Source organism: Scyliorhinus canicula, chromosome 11 (genome assembly GCF_902713615.1).
Source record: "Scyliorhinus canicula chromosome 11, sScyCan1.1, whole genome shotgun sequence".
NCBI lineage: Eukaryota > Metazoa > Chordata > Chondrichthyes > Carcharhiniformes > Scyliorhinidae > Scyliorhinus > Scyliorhinus canicula.
The window spans coordinates 155264525-155280925 of NC_052156.1; the positions used below are offsets into that span (position 1 = coordinate 155264525).

Here is a 16401-nt window from a genome sequence, read left to right on the forward strand (position 1 = left end):
GCCTACTTGTGACAGTAAGCGATTTTCATTTCAGTTCATTCACTTAACTATTTTGGACACGAAGGGTAATTTAGCATGGCCAGTCCCCCTAAACTGCACATCTTTGGACTGTGGGAGGAAACTGGAGCACCCGGAGGAAACCCACGCAGACACTGGGAGAACGTGCAGACTTCGCACAGACAGTGACCCAAGCCGGGAATCGAACCTGGGACCCTGGAGCTCTGAAGCAACTATGCTAACCACTGCGCTACCGTGCTGCCCACCATTCTTAGATAAGGAGACCAAAACTGCACGCAGTACTCCAGGTGTGGTCTTACCGAGGCCCTGTGCAGCTGCAATAAGACATCCTTGCCTCTGTACTCAGGTTCTCTTGCGATGAAGGCCGACCATTTGCCTTCCTAACTGCTTGCTGCACCTTTATGCTCACCTTCAGTGATTGGTGAACAAAGACACCCAGGTCCCTTTGTATGTCAGCTTTCCCCAATCTATCACCGTTTAAATTATACCCTGCCGCGCTGTTTCTCCGAGCTGCTATTCTGGTGCCCATAGACTTTGCTGTGCTGGAGGCCAAGTGTGATTAACCTCTGCCTGATTGCTCCTGCTGTGGAGCAGGTAATGTGCTGGAAACAAGCTCGCTTTGTGGGGATGGGAGTATTGACACCAGCAGAATGTGAACTTCTGAGGACCCCTTAGTAGAACAAGGTGCTTTGTGCATGGGGAGGAGTTGAGGATAAGACCTGTCCTGGACAGGGTTTGATATTTTTAGGCACAACACTGATAATAAATAAAAATAAATAACCTTTATTGTCACAAGTAGGCTCACATTAACACTGCACTGAAGTTACTGTGAGAAGTCCCGAGTCGCCACATTCTGGCGCCTGTTTGGGTACACTGAGGGAGAATTCAGAATTCTCAGCTGGTACAGGAATTGAACTGGTGCTGCTGGCCTTCATCTGCGTCACAAGTCAGCTGTCTAGCCCACTGAGCTAAAACAGCCAGATACAGCGTGAAGACTGACTATGGCCCCAAATATCAAGCTGGAGGCTCCCCTGGAATATGTTTTACTGCGATGGCTTATACAATTCCTGATTGGTGCCGTGACGCACCACAGCGGTTTCCCGGCCTCCTCAGGAGGTGCCTCCATCAAATTTGAATGTTATTTATTGAATATGGTGACCAGCTTTGACAGGCTCGACACGTTAGCTCCTTTCTCTCTCCACAGATGCTGCCAGACCTGCTGCGATGTTCCAGCATTTTCTGTTTTTGTTTCAGATTCCGGCATCCTCAGAAATTGGTAACAGGGAGGAATGCTGCCCGTTAGACTGGGTGGGAAGTGTGCAAATGGCTTTGACGTTGCGGACAGGCTTTGCTCCAGCTATTGACACTCTGTACCCTAGCAAGTTAATCTCTGATGCTGCGAATGCTCATTTGTCTTTGTTGAGCGTCAGATTGCATTGCGTGATTCGAGCGAAGCATACCTGAAGCATTGCAGCCTCAAATAATAGAGGAGCTTGCGGACATATCGCATTGACCTCAATATCGTAACCAGTGTTTTAATTCCAGCACTGCCTCTTTGAACAATTCAGCTGTGCCACTGAAGTTTAACCCGCCTGAATTAGATAATTATAAATATATTTATTTACAATCAATCACTTGCAAACAATTACGATTCTGAGTTTGCTCCCATGAGTGAAATTAATCTGCCAGTGGAGCAATTTGTTTTGTACATTGATAAATTCTCCATGTTTAAGAAAAATGTTAGTTTGTTGCTTGATTGCTCAAGTACCCCTTGGAGCTTCCAGAACAAGAGGTTATTTTCCATTTTACGTAAGACTTGCCCAGTTGATTTAGCTTCTTTCCAAGTGTAAATAGATTGTTTTTTTGGAGCACTGGGTTAATAAGAGAACGGCATAATCGTTGCCTCACCTCGTGAGCTAGCAATTAGACTTTTCAGGTCTGAATACAGAACCTGCGTGACTGAGGAACACTTGATGGTTTCTAAGACTTTAGCATTTTATAAATGAATAGCGAATGGCATAGACCAAATCCCTTTCCACGTGGAATAGACTATAGCTTTTAGCAGGATTCTGAGTGATATGGGGATGGAGCCAGTGGAACTGGCCATCTTACTAATCACTGCGTGGAGTGTCATGTGAGAGTACCTTTAAGAAATGGATGTTTGAGCAATGTACCTTTAAGAAAATAGTGATGTCAGAGAGTGGGTGGAGCTGAGCTCAGTTCGGCCATTTTAAAGTTAGTTCTGAGTTTTAGTTTCAGTTTTGAAGAAAGCTTGGGTGTGGCTGTGAGCTGCATTGCTGGTGATCTTTGCCATGAAGGATTATCTCTTAATCCTTTAGTGAAATCAGAATTGTAAAAAGGTCTCAGTATTGAATATAAATCTAATGCGCTTCTGTTTGAAGGATTTGTTAAGACTTTTGGATGTGTAAAGGAACAGTTTGCAGGATTGGGTAGTGTTGTATTATTTTCGGGGTTCTCTTTGAAGTAAGGGGTGCTAAGAGATCCAATGTTTATTTAAAAGGTTCATTTGAGTTCATGGAATAAACATTGTTTTGTTTTTAAAAACCACGTGTCCATAATTGTAATACTACACCTGGGGAACACGCCGTGTGCTTCAAAAGCAACAATCCATTAAAGGTGGGGGTTGGTTGAACTCCATGATACATTTTGGGGTTCTGAGAACACCTCTCCCATAACAGGAGGAACACAGACTCCAGCAACAAAGTGCAGCAGCACCGATGGAAGACCCTGCAGAATAAGCCCAGCCGGCCACAGGGCAGGATCAGAGGCCAGTGTCTGCACCAGCTGTGCAGGGGGCACGAAGGTGCCGGAGAAGAACATGGGGTTACCGGACTGTGTGTCGCTCATGGAACTGTTTGACACAGTGTGCCGTCGAAGACTCCGCCTTACGAAGGAGACTATGTGGCATCTGTGCGTTGCCCTTGCAGGCTTGGCTCCATGTAACGGGTCGGACACTCACTCCCTGTGGCCATCAAGGTCCCAGCAGCCCTCAATTTCCAAGGAACAGGGTTATTCCAGGATTCCACGGGTATTTTACAGGCATCCGCCCATAAGTGCATCCATGTGGTGATGTTTGCACTCTGTGCATGGGCTCTGGACTGCATCCACTTTGACTTGGACTAGGCCCGGCTGGATGAGAGGGCTGGTCTGTCACAGGTTCATGGTGTGACCGACTGCACCCATACTGCTCTCTGCGCCCCTGGCCCCTGGGAGTCCCCTTCATCAACTGGAATGGGTTCCACTCCCTCAATGTCCAGCTGCTGTGTGACCGCAAAATGCGTTTCATAGAAAATAGGAGGAGGCCATTCGGCCCTTCGAGCCTACACCACCATTCAATAGAATCATGGCTGATCATGCAAATTCAGAATCTCACTCCCGCTTTCTCTCCATACCCCTTGATCCCTTTAGCCGCAGGGGCCACGTCCAGCTCCCTCTTGAATATATCCAACGAACTGGCCCCAACAGGTAGAGAATTCCACAAGTTCACAACTCTCTGAGAGAAGAAGTTCTTCCTCATCTCAGTCCTGAATGGCTTACCCCTTATTCTTAAACTATGACCCTATAGTTCTGGACGTTCCCAACATCGGGAACATTCTTCCCGCATCTATCCTGTCCAGTCCCATCAGGATTTTATATGTTTCTGTGAGATCCCCTCTCGTTCTTCTAAACTCCAATGAGTACAAGCCCAGTCGATCCAGTCTTTCTTCATATCTCAGTCCTGCCGTCCCGGGAATTGGTCTGGTGAACCTTCGCTGGACACCCTCAATAGCAAGGATGTCCTTCCTCAATCTAGAAGATAAAAACTACAAACCATACTCAAGGTGTGGCCTCACCAAGGCCATGTCTAACTGCAACAAGACATCCCTACTCCTATACTCAAATCCTCTCACTATGAAGGCCAGCATGCCATTAGCTTTCCTCACCGCCTGCTGTACCTGCATGCCAACCTTCAGCGACTGTTCCACCATCACACCCGGGTCTCGTTGCACTTGCCCTTTTCCTTAACTGCTACCATTCAGATAATAATCTGCGTCCTTGTTTTTGCCACCAAAGTGGAGAACCTCATATTTACCAACATTATATTTCATTTGCCAAGTGATTGCCCACTCAGCCAGTCTGTCCAAGTCACCCTGCAGCCTGTTTGCATCCTCCTCACAGACATGTATGCGCCCATTTCCCTGGGAGCGTGCATGACAACTACATCCCTAGTCAGCCACAAATCTCTGGACTCTGCAAAGGGCACCATAAGCTACAGGGATGGTTCCATGAGCATGAGATACCCCTCAGGTCATGGCTGATGACAGCAGTGTAAAGGCCATACACCACAGCGGAGGCTAGATACAATGAGGCGCACTGTGCCACATGAGCTGGCATCTTGCGATACATTGGTCCGTTGAAGTTGTGGTGCTGCCGCCTCGACAGGTGCGGTGAGGCCCTACAATACAGCCACAGAGGGCCTTCTGCATTGTCATGGTCTGCTGTGCCCTCCACAATCTGGCTCTGCAGCGGGGCGAGGAGCTTCCTGAGGACTACCTCGAGGAGTGGCACGTGTCCTCGGACGAGAAGGCCTTACCGAAGGACACAGAGAAAGAGCCCACTGAGGAACCTGAGGGTGGAGGCCAGGCGGGGCTGAGGGTGCACATGGGGAGGAGGGCGAAAGATGCCTTCATTGCTTCATACTTTATGGAGGACGATTAGCTCCCAGTCTGGCAGTGTGACCCCTCTGCCACTTGGGGATGAAAGTGGCTGAGCTCTCACTCATCAAGGTGCTGGGGATGGGGAGTCCTTGAGGGCCTGCTGCCCGGTCACTGCAGAAGGGCGATGACAACTCGCCGTGAGGAAGGATCTGTCATGTTCCTCAGCTGCTGCTCATGTTTGACTCCTGTCCGTCTGCTGGCGGTACACTCGCCGACTCGCGTCTGAGGGAGGTTCGAGGCTACATTCCTTTGCTCTAGAGGGGGATCGGGGGGCGAGGGTCTAGGGTTCACAGAATCATGCCTGTGTTCCATCGCTGCGATTGAAACATTCACCCTGAGAGGGCCTAACCGTCTGCCTGACATTGAGGACCAGTGAGAACAACTGCTTCCAGATAGGGCGAATCGCCACAACACTGGGAGGAGGGTTACAGAATGTGAGGCGTTAAAAGTGGGGAAGAACAATAATAACATAGTGACGTCTAAAAATGTGACAAATGACAATGTCCCTCAACTACCGGTGCCGAACTTCACCCATGCTCACGCTGTACCGCTACAATTCCTTAGCGTGGCGAACTGTTCCGCTGAGTCTGGACGTGTTCCCTTGATGCACTTCAGAGGTGGTGATGGCCTGGGTGGTATTGAATGGGTGGTGTCCATGGGGTGGTTCCGAATCTCAGGGGAAGGTTGGGAGGCTCGGTGATTCTAAATAGTTGTTCCTCGTCGCCTGCTCCCCGTGTCCTTAGGTTACGTTCAATCACAAGGAGTTGTTTAATTGTTGAGACCCATCAAATGGATGTTTCAAGCTGTTGTGAGGAATATTTTATATGAAACGCATTAAATAATGGACACATAGTGTGGAGGGGGGGGGGAGGGAAGAAGAGAAAAAAAGCTTAATCCCGAGTTAATAATCTGGAATCAAATATGTGATAAAATAAGAGTAATTGTCATGTCCTTTACAGCTAAGTGCACTTAAGGGTTTTCATCACTTTAATATTAAGTGTCATGTTAATGGGGCTGTCAATCATAGTCTTTTGCGAAGACACTTAGATCAGCTGCTGAGGTATTGCAACGATCATTAGCTATTGTGTTCGCATTGGGCTGTATCACTGTCTGTCTGTCCAGGTGGGAGAGATGTCCAGAATTGAGGCCTATTTTTTTCAGATTGCTGGATAATTGCCGACAATCGCATTCCCATTACCAGCTGAATAGTTTCTTTTGTCGCTGCCTTTTAGTCAGTCGGCTCTCAATTATCAAATCTGGCAAAGAGCGACTTGCATGTACACAGCACCATTTGCAACCTCAGGACCTCCCAAATCTCTTTGCAGAAATGGCAGAAGCTCTTTGGTGAAGGAGGAGGTAACCATTGGCGGATACAAAAAATGCGAGCATCTTGTTGACATTATGAATAGCGGCTTCGAGCCAATAATTGAAATTGGAAATTGGTTTATCGTCAATAATTGCAACCCCACACGACTGACACTTCAATAAAGGAAGTAGATATAGAACTGGTTTAAAAAGCCTTAGTCCGCACAGACACACAATAACTCACCATTCTGATTGAACCCTGAATCAAGCCCATGTGGCCTTGTCCTTCACACAGCTCTGGAACCTCGTTTGGCCTTGAAATTCAACAAGCTGTCTAACCCTAACCCCCACCCCCTTACGAAGTCTTTCATCCGCGCCAGCAATGTGCTCGTTATTTCCTATTCTAGGTGGAACAAGTCGCTGTTGACAGAAAAGGGTTGCCTTTAGTTTTGTTTTCCTGCAACATTCGCCCCCTCCTGTCAAATTCTTTCCCCTCCCAATATTTTCTCTGCCCCAGCATCCTCTCCTCCCTCTCGGGCGTTCTCCATCCCACACAAAGTCCCATCTTCAATAATCTCTTATTTGCCCCAACCCCTCACTTACCACCTTCCCAATTCCCATCCTTCCCACCTTTCCCGAAGAGGCTCAGTTACGGTCCCACACTTTGCAGGTGGCCTCCAGCATGGGTCAAATCTACGTCGGCAGCCGTTCCTCTTGTGTGCATCTGGACTATGATTTTTGGGGACCATTCCACACGAGAGAGTTTAAAAAAAAAGAAATGGAGGTATTTCAATATCATTCGAAGTGAAAGCAATGCTTTGTTGCTTAAGATAAAGTACTATCACCAATCTTGCAGCATATAAGTGCCACGGTAGCACAGTGGTTAGCACTGTTTCTTCACAGCGCCAGGGACGTGATGCCAGGAATTCTGCACATTCTCCCCGTGTCTGCGTGGGTTTCCTCCGGGTGCTCCGGCTTCCTCCCACAGTCCAAAGATGTGCAGGTTAGGTGGATTGGCCGAGATAAATTGCCCTTGGTGTCCAAAAAGGTTAGGTGGGGTTACTGGGTTACGAGGATAGAGTGGAGGTGTGGGCTTAAGTAGGGTACTCTTTCCAAGGGCTGGTGCAGACTCGATGGGCCGAGTGGCCTCCTTCACTGTAAATTCTATGATTACAGTACCAGGGAAAAGAATCTGCAGAATTTCCTCATTGACGTTGGGGTAGTGAGTTGGGGAAACTTGCTGCCTTTATATTAATTTGCAGAATAAACAATATAGAAGGTGGCCATTTGGCCCATTATAACCTCTGATGGTTAATTGGAAGGGCTAACCAATTAGCCCTGCTTTTTCCCCACAGTGCTGCAATTTATTTTACAATTCAAGTATTTATCAAATTCTCTCGAGCAGCCACTGAATCTGCTTCCACCGCCCTTTCTGGCAGCGAATTCCAGGTCATAATAAGTTTAGTGCAGAAAAAAGAGAATTGCTTTCCTCGCGTTGCCAATACATTCTCGATGAAGTTTGGAAATCGGCATTCCTCGGAATAATGAACATTCCACAGGGACGATTACTCAAGCCACGGCGGGGGAGCCCCGCAGCGGAGGGGAATCAGTATTGGCTGTTGTGCTGCCTGCCCTAGTCGCTGTTGCCAAAGTTGTGCGTGGAAGGGCACAGTTAGAAAATGGAGTTAGAGCTAATTCCTGGCATCAGCGATGCAAGACAGACACCTTCAAAACCATGCTGACCAACAAATGTCCTTTAACTGTGCGATGACGATCAGAGTCAGAAACATGCAATTGTTTATAAAAATCTAACTGGGTGGAATGATCTTTTCTTCCATTTGTAACTTGTCCTCTATTTCCTGACTGAAAAATGAAATAATATTTTTAAAATTTGTTTTTCTCACTGCTCCATTGACAGCCATACCTCCGGTAGCCTTGACCAAAAAACTGGAGAATTCCCTTCCAAAGTCCCTCGGTCTCGCCAACTCTTTTTCTTTTAAGAAATTCCTTTAAGCCAACCTCATTGACCTTGCTTTTTGGCCACTTGGTCTGATATCCCTTTAAGTGATTTGGCGTCAGATTTTGTTTGATAACAGAGCTTGGGACATTTTACCACCTTGAAGGTGCCGGCTGTTACTTTTGACGGAAGTCAGAGCAGGTTCAACATTCCACAACTATAAATGCAGGCCGGAATTTTCCAAAAGTGGCAAAGCGTCACAGTTCTGATTGAAAACCGGCGACGTTCCCTCCGAAAACACAGCCATGTTTTCTGACCTCTGTGGGGAAAAAATACCTGGCTTGTGGTTTGTGAGTCTGGTGTAACAGTAATTAAATGAATGTTAGTTAATGGAAATCAGGTTTTCACGCCCTTTCTGGGTGTGAAGCTGATCATGTCACCGGAGGGGTGGGTGCGTGGAAGATCGCAAACCGAGATCTCGCCAGCGCAAATCCCGTTCTGGCCCTCTCGTGAGATTTAACGGCCGTAAAGGGATTTGCACCCGCAGCTAACAGACCGGCAAAATCGTGCCCATAGTTTTAAATTAATTCACAGGATGTGGTTGTCACTGGCTGTACCGGAATGTGTTGCCCATTCCTAATTGCCCTTGAACTGAGTGACTTGCTCGGCCATTTCGGAGGCCATTTAAGAGTCGATCACATTTCTGTGGGCTGGAGTCCAATATCGGCCAGACCAGGTAAGAATGGCAGATTCCCTTCCCTAAAGGGCATTAGTGAACCAGATGGGCCTATGCCGTGGGGGCACTCTTTCTTCCACCAAGACATCCCCTCCACCGTGCATGCGCCGGTGGTGACACCAGCGGCCGCTGACGCTCATGCGCATGCGCAGAGTCACGCCGACCGGTGAAGGCCTTTCGGCCAGCCCTGATGCCGGGCGGTGTGGCGCCAAAGGCCATTGGCGCCAGTCGGCGGAGTGGGAGCCACTCTGGCGCGGGCCTAGCCCCTAAAGGCGCGGTGAATTCCGCACCTTTGGGGTGGCCCGATGCCGGAGTGGTTGGCGCCACTCCACTACGGCGGGACCCCCGCCCAGCTGGGTAGGGGAGAATTTCGCCCCTGGTGTCAGGCACATGAATGACATGTCCAGCCCAATGGAACAGGCTTTGAGTGATTTGAGCCTCGATATCGGGCAAGGTAGCTAGGGGAGGATGCTGCTGATGATCCACCTTTCTTGCCACCAGATTTGGAGGATCATGTGACAGCATCAATAGTACATCTCGTGTTTTAGATTTTAATGGCATCAAGGGTTGAGAGAGAAAGCGGGAATATGGCATTAAGATAGAGGACTGGCCTTGATCAAAGGGCCACGTGGCCTACTCCTGCTCCTAATTTCTGTGCTTCTATCTCCAGTGAGACCTGGACAATCTACAGGAGGCACCTCAAAGCATTCGAATCAAACAGTCAGGGTTTTGAACCACAGGTGGACCACGTCCAAGTGTGTCCTTTCCCAGCATCCATCCAAGCATGTTCTTGAAAGAAGACCTATTGAGTGGTGATCAACCATCAGGGCCGTATTCTAAGGACACCAGAGTCAATAATAGTGCCCGTTGCTCATCACACACCATGAACTCTGAGCAGTGTGCAAGTGTAGAACGTGGAATATTCCTGTTCCTGATGGCTCAGGAGGTTGGGGCATGTCTTTTAACGGCAAGTGTGAAATCAAGATTCCAACACGAAAGACATCTTCATAACAACTATCTTGTGCTCATATGAAAAAAGCTGCAATTGATTGTGAATGTTAGAAGGATGCCCAACAAAAAGGGACAGTTTATTTCGAGTGAGAGGAGAGGGGAGAAAAAAACAATCGGAAGCTCCAGACTAACATTTGGCAGCACAACGTTGGCAATTCTACAGCAATTGCCCCCAACTGACACTTTGATAAATGAGGCAGTCAGAGAGCTGGAGAGTTGTGGCTGGATTCCGAGCAGCAGCAGTCTGTTCCCGACAAGTGGGATGGTGCCTGATTGCCGAGTCCCCAACAGTGGCTGTGTCATCCTATAGCTGAGAACAGCCTGTTCTTCCTGGATTCCAGCCACGGTGCTACTGCAGTCCCGCTGCAACTTGTGCGCAGACTGCTTTTCGCACAGTTCCCTGTCGCGCCCATCCTCGGCTGGGCGCTCGGCTGGTGGTAGACATCATGACGTGGAATTTGGAAGTGGTCCTCAGCGTGGTCAGGCATTGACACCCGCCGGGCTGTCCTCCAAGGCATGGGAATTGATGCCATATCCTCGGGATTATAGACGCCAGAACCAAAGGGCCTCCTGTGAGGTGAATGGTGATATTTCCCCTCGGATTTGCACTGAATCTTTTAAAAGTGTCAAATCCCTCCAGGGCCTGCTCCTCCTCCTACCTCTCCTCCAAGACCTCTCAAATCTGACTTCTCGAGTATCCTGACTTCCATCACTTCACCATTGGTTGTGGTGAATTCCCTCCGCAAGACGCTCCACATCTCGAGCTCTATCCCTTCTGTTAAGACATCCTGGAAACCCACCTGTTTGGTCAAATATTTGGCCATGTGCTTTAATATCTCATTCTGTGGTTTTGCATGAAATTTAAGTTGATAATGTATTAAAATTCCAACTGAGTAATATGCTAATGAAGTGATGCAATGAATGATCTTGCTGACACTTGTACAAACTCCTGGTTAAGATGTAGTCACCGTGAGAGATGTTCAAATAAAGTTGACTTTTTACTTACCTCAGCAGATGATTTAAATATTCTATGTCAGCACAACGAGATGAAGAATACGATAATGTAAAGTCGCCATAGTCCCAGATTGACCACAGGCTGCTTTCCCCTTTTGAAGGGGAGAGATGACTGCTGGTGATTTAACCTGAGGATCACCACAACTCAGGCGAGGGGCAAAATTGAGAAGGAATATTCATGAATAATCTTAGCCGGTACGGGAATTGAACCCTCACTGTTGGCCTCGCTCTGCATCGCGAACCAGCTGTTAAGTCAACTGAGCTAAACCATGTGAGCTCCTCATGGGAAGAAGACTGAGAACTCAACTCCCTACTCTTCTCCCCCCCACCCCCCCACCCCCCCCCCCCCCCCCACCCCCCCCCCCCACCCCACCCCCCACCCCCCAAACATGCTCATGCGGCAGTACAAGCTGTCAACTTGGACACATTGAGGGAGGAAAGAGGGTGAATATCGTTCCAGCCAGAGGTGGAACCAGGAACGATGTCGCAAAGCACACAACATATCCAACCTCCAGCCAGAGAGCCAGTTTGGATCCGAGACCAAGTTCCCTGGTGACAAGTGGTTGAACCACATTTGCAGCTCTACACCATCCAGATAACAGTGCGACGGAACAGGCATACACGGGCAGCAACGCAGAAGCAACCTTCTATACAGTCCGAAGCAGACACCTACCATGCCGAATATACTGGACATGTTCATCGGCATTCATCGGCCAATCGACGCAGTATACATCATCACAAGACATGATGCATTGTTTTGTGATCTTGCTCTCTCTTGTACAACCTTGTGCTATGAACATAGAACACTACAGCGCAGTACGAGCCCTTCAGCCCTCGATGTTGCGCCGACCTGTGAAACCATCTGAAGCCTATCTGACCTACACTATTCCATTTTCATCCATATGTCTATCCAGTGACCACTTAAATGCCCTTAAAGTTGGCGAGTCTACTACTGTTGCAGGCAGGGCGTTCCACACCCCTACTACTCTCTGAGTAAAGAAACTGCCTCTGACATCTGTCCTATATCTATCACCCCTCAATTTAAAGCTATGTCCCCTCGTGTTGGTCATCACCATCCGAGGAAAAAGACTCTCACTGTCCACCCTATCTAACCCTCTGACTATCTTATATGTCTCTATTAAGTCACCTCTCAGCCTTCTCCTCTCTAACGAAAACAACCTCAAGTCCCTGAGCCTTTCCTCATAAGACCTTCCCTCCAAACCAGGCAACATCCTAGTAAATCTCCTCTGAACCCTTTCCAAAGCTTCCACATCCTTCCTATAATGTGGTGACCAGAACTGCACGCAGTACTCCAGGTGCGGCCGCACCAGAGTTATGTACAGCTGCAGCATGACCTTGTGGCTCCAAAACTCAATCCCCCTGCTGATAAAGGCTAACACACCATATGCCTTCTTAACAGCCCTATTAACCTGGGTGGCAACTTTCAGGAATTTATGTACCTGGATGCCGAGATCTCTCTGTTCATCTACACTACCAAGAATCTTGCCATTAGCCCAGTACTCTGCATTCCTGTTACTCCTTCCAAAGTGAACCACCTCACACTTTTCCGCATTAAACTCCATCTGCCATCTCTCAGCCCAGCTCTGCAGCTTATCTATGTCCCTCTGTATCCTATAACATCCTTCAGCACTATCCACAACTCCACCGACCTTCGTGTCATCTGCAAATTTACTAACCCATCCTTCTACACCCTCTTCCAGGTCATTTATAAAAATGACAAACAGCAGTGGCCCCAAAACAGATCCTTGCGGTACACCACTAGTAACTGAACTCCAGGATGAACATTTGCCATCAACCACCACCCTCTGTCTTCTTTCAGCTAGCCAATTACTGATCCAAACCGCTAAATTTCCTTCAATCCCATACTTCCTTATTTTCTGCAATAGCCTACCATGGGGAACCTTATCAAACGCCTTACTGAAATCCATATACACCACATGTGGTTTAGATACTGCCCCCCATTGGGGCTGTTTAGCTCACTGGGCTAAATCGCTGGCTTTGAAAGCAGACCAAGGCAAGCCAGCAGCACGGTTCGATTCCCGTACCAGCCTCCCCAAACAGGCGCTGGAATGTGGCGACTAGGGGCTTTTCACAGTGACTTCATTTGAAGCCTACTCATGACAATAAGCGATTTTCATTTCATTTCATTTCATTTGAGGTTTTCCAATAAAGTTCATGTTTTCCTTACATTGGACATTAGGACTTGGGTGCAGGAGTAGGCCACTCCCCCCTTCGAGCATGCACCGCCATTCAATAAAATGGTGGCTGATTGGGTTATGGTCTAGTTTGCCATCTGTGGTGCACAGCCCTTAACTTCTGTCAAACCTCTGACTCACTCAGCCTTTGAATAAATTGGGTGGCCCAGCCTCCACTGGTCTCCAGGGACGATACCCTTTCAGAGAAAAAACAAAATCTCACCTCCATCTTAAACTGTAGAGCCCTTATTCTTAACTTGTGTCTCCTGGTGCTGGTCTCAAAAGAAAACATCCTCACGGCATCTACCCTATCAAATCCCCTCAGGATTGTAAACGTTTCAATAAGATCACTCTCATTCTTCTAAACTCTGATGGGTCCAGGCCCAATATGTCCAAACCTTTCTTAATAACATAAGCCCCTATCCCAGGAACAAGGCGAGTGAACTTTCGCTGAACTACTACTACCGCAGAGGCGATTGTTTATATTTTTCAATCAAGGAGAACAAATATGTGCACAGTATCCCAGGTCGGGTCCCAGCAAGGCCCTTACTTCAGCAAACTCTGTAAATATTCTGCATTTGCACAAGGCCAAGAATATTAGGGGGGCAGTGGCGTAGGGCAGTGTTCTTCAAAGTCGGGGGCGCGACCCGCGGGTGGGTTGCGGGTGGGTGTCGGGTGGGTCGCGGAGCCGTTGTACGTGGCGCTCCCGATCGCGCAAATTCCCACCCAGCGGCCGGCTTTTCATAACACCGGCTGTAAGCGGCTCGATGTTTAAAAAATAAATAAAATTTGGCCGCATTATGCATGCGCGCACGATGATCAGCGCGCATGCGCGGGGCGGCCGCTATTTTTTTTTAACGGTTGCAGCTTTTTGTTTTACAAGTTCTGTAGTGGTTTTTATTCATTTTTTCATTTATTTTATTCCTTTTTTTTTGGGTTTTATTCATGTTTTTCATTTATTTTACTCATTTTATTTTTTTTTACAAGTTCGGGGGGGGGTTTATTTGAAAAAATTCTACAGGAAAAAAATTCATAACTTTGGGCAGATGGAGACTCCATACTTTCCGACACCGGAAGGCTTCACCTTCATCCAACAGGTTCCATTGGAGGAGCGAGTACGAGGGCCAAAGGGACCCAAAACCATTTCCTCCATTTTTGTCAGCAGCAGACAAGGGAAGAGAAAATGGTGGGTCACGCAAGTTGGCCGGCGTGGGTCGTGATGGTTGGCCGGTTGGTAAAAATGGGTCCCCGGAAAAAAAGTTTGAAGAACACTGGCGTAGGGGTATTGCCGCTGGTTTAGTAATCCAGTGATTCAGAATCATGCCCTAGGGACTCCGGATTGATTCCCACCATGGCAGATGGTGAAATTTGAATTCAACGAAAATCTGGAATTAGAAGTCTAGAGGTGACCATGAAACCATTTCCAATTGTTGTAAAAACCCATCTGGTTCACTAATATCCTTCAGGGAAAGAAATCTGACGTCCTTACCTGGTCTGGCCTACACGTGTCTCCAGAGCCACGAAAATTTGATTGACTCTTCAATGCTGTCAGGGATGGATAACCAATGCTGGCCACATCCCAGGAATGAATTTTTAAAAAGTGACAGCTAACAGTCCTGCGAATCAAATGTGAGAACTTTTACTACATCAGAGGCATTTCCAGACATGCAAATTGTCGCAATTGCTGCTGTTTGTGATATGTTGATGAACTTGTGCGCATGGGACCCTCTGAAATTTTAGATTCTTGGGAAAGTGATTTTGCCAATGGGTTGTGAGTTAGGGAGTAAGCCAGACTCCTATCTTTACTTGAAAGAGAAATTTCAGTGATGGAAAATGGCAAATGCTCTTATTGATTATGGGGGATGGATGGGAGGGGTTGATGATGGGGAGGGGTTGATGATGGGGGATGGATGGGGAGGGGTTGATGATGGGGGATAGATGGGGAGGGGTTGATGATGGGGGATGGATGGGGAGGGGTTGATGATGGGGGATGGGGATGGGGAGGGGTTGATGATGGGGGATGGATGGGGAGGGGTTCATGATGGGGGATGGATGGGGAGGGGTTGATGATGGGGATGGATGGGGAGGGGTTTATGATGGGGGATGGATGGGGAGGGTTGATGATGGGGGATGGATGGGGAGGGGTTGATGATGGGGGATGGATGGGGAGGGGTTGATGATGGGGGATGGATGGGGAGGGGTTGATGATGGGGGATGGATGAGGAGGGGTTGATGATGGGGGATGGATGGGGACGGGTTGATGAGGGGGATGGATGGGGAGGGGTTGATGATGGGGATGGATGGGGAGGGGTTTATGATGGGGGATGGATGGGGAGGGGTTGATGATGGGGGATGGATGGGAAGGGTGGATGATGGGGGATGGATGGGGAGGGGTTGATGATGGGGATGGATGGGGAGGGGTTTATGATGGGGGATGGATGGGGAGGGGTTGATGATGGGGGATGGATGGGGAGGGGTTGATGATGGGGGATGGATGGGGACGGGTTGATGATGGGGGATGGATGGGGAGGGGTTGATGATGGGGGATGGATGGGGACGGGTTGATGATGGGGGATGGATGGGGAGGGGTTTGATGATGGGGGATGGATGGGGAGGGGTTGATGATGGGGGGATGGATGGGGAGGGGTTGATGATGGGGGATGTGGATGGGGAGGGGTTGATGATGGGGATGGGGATGGGGATGGGGAGGGGTTGATGATGGGGAGGGGTTGATGATGGAGGATGGATGGGGAGGGGTTGATGATGGGGGATGGATGGGGACGGTTGATGATGGGGGGATGGATGGGGAGGGGTTGATGATGGGGGATGGATGGGGAGGGGTTGATGATGGGGGATGGATGGGAGGGGTTGATGATGGGGGATGGATGGGGGGGTTTGATGGGGGATGTGGATGGGGAGGGGTTGATGGGGGATGGGGATGGGGATGGGGAGGGGTTGATGATGGGGGATGGGTATGGGGAGGGGTTGATGATGGGGGATGGATGGGGAGGGGTTGATGGAGGAGGGATGGGGAGGGTTGATGATGGAGGAGGGATGGGGGGGGTTGATGATGGGGGATGGATGGGGAGGGGTTGATGATGGGGGATGGATGGGGAGGGTGGATGATGGGGGATGGTGGAGGGGTTGATGATGGGGGATGGTGGGGAGGGGTTGATGATGGGGGATGGATGGGAGGGTTGATGATGGGGGAGGGATGGGGAGGGTTGATGATGGGGGATGATGGGGAGGGGTTGATGATGGGGGGTGGATGGGGAGGGTTGATGATGGGGGATGGATGGGGAGGGGTTGATGATGGGGGATGGATGGGAGGGTTTTGATGGGGATGGATGGGGAGGGTTGATGATGGGGATGGATGGGGAGGGTTGATGATGGGGGATGGATGGGGAGGGGTTGATGATGGGGGAT

The 16401-nt window shown here is 49.0% G+C and overlaps 1 protein-coding gene across 1 annotated transcript in view; it reads left to right on the top strand.

The window, feature by feature from the left end:
• Positions 1 to 16401, top strand: part of plxna4 (plexin A4) — a 667620-nt gene that overhangs the window by 470999 nt on the left and 180220 nt on the right. Inside the window, exon 8 of the mRNA XM_038812236.1 lies at positions 1273 to 1294. Within this exon, the coding sequence (XP_038668164.1) occupies positions 1273 to 1294 (22 nt within the window). The remainder of the gene's footprint in view (positions 1 to 1272; positions 1295 to 16401) is intronic.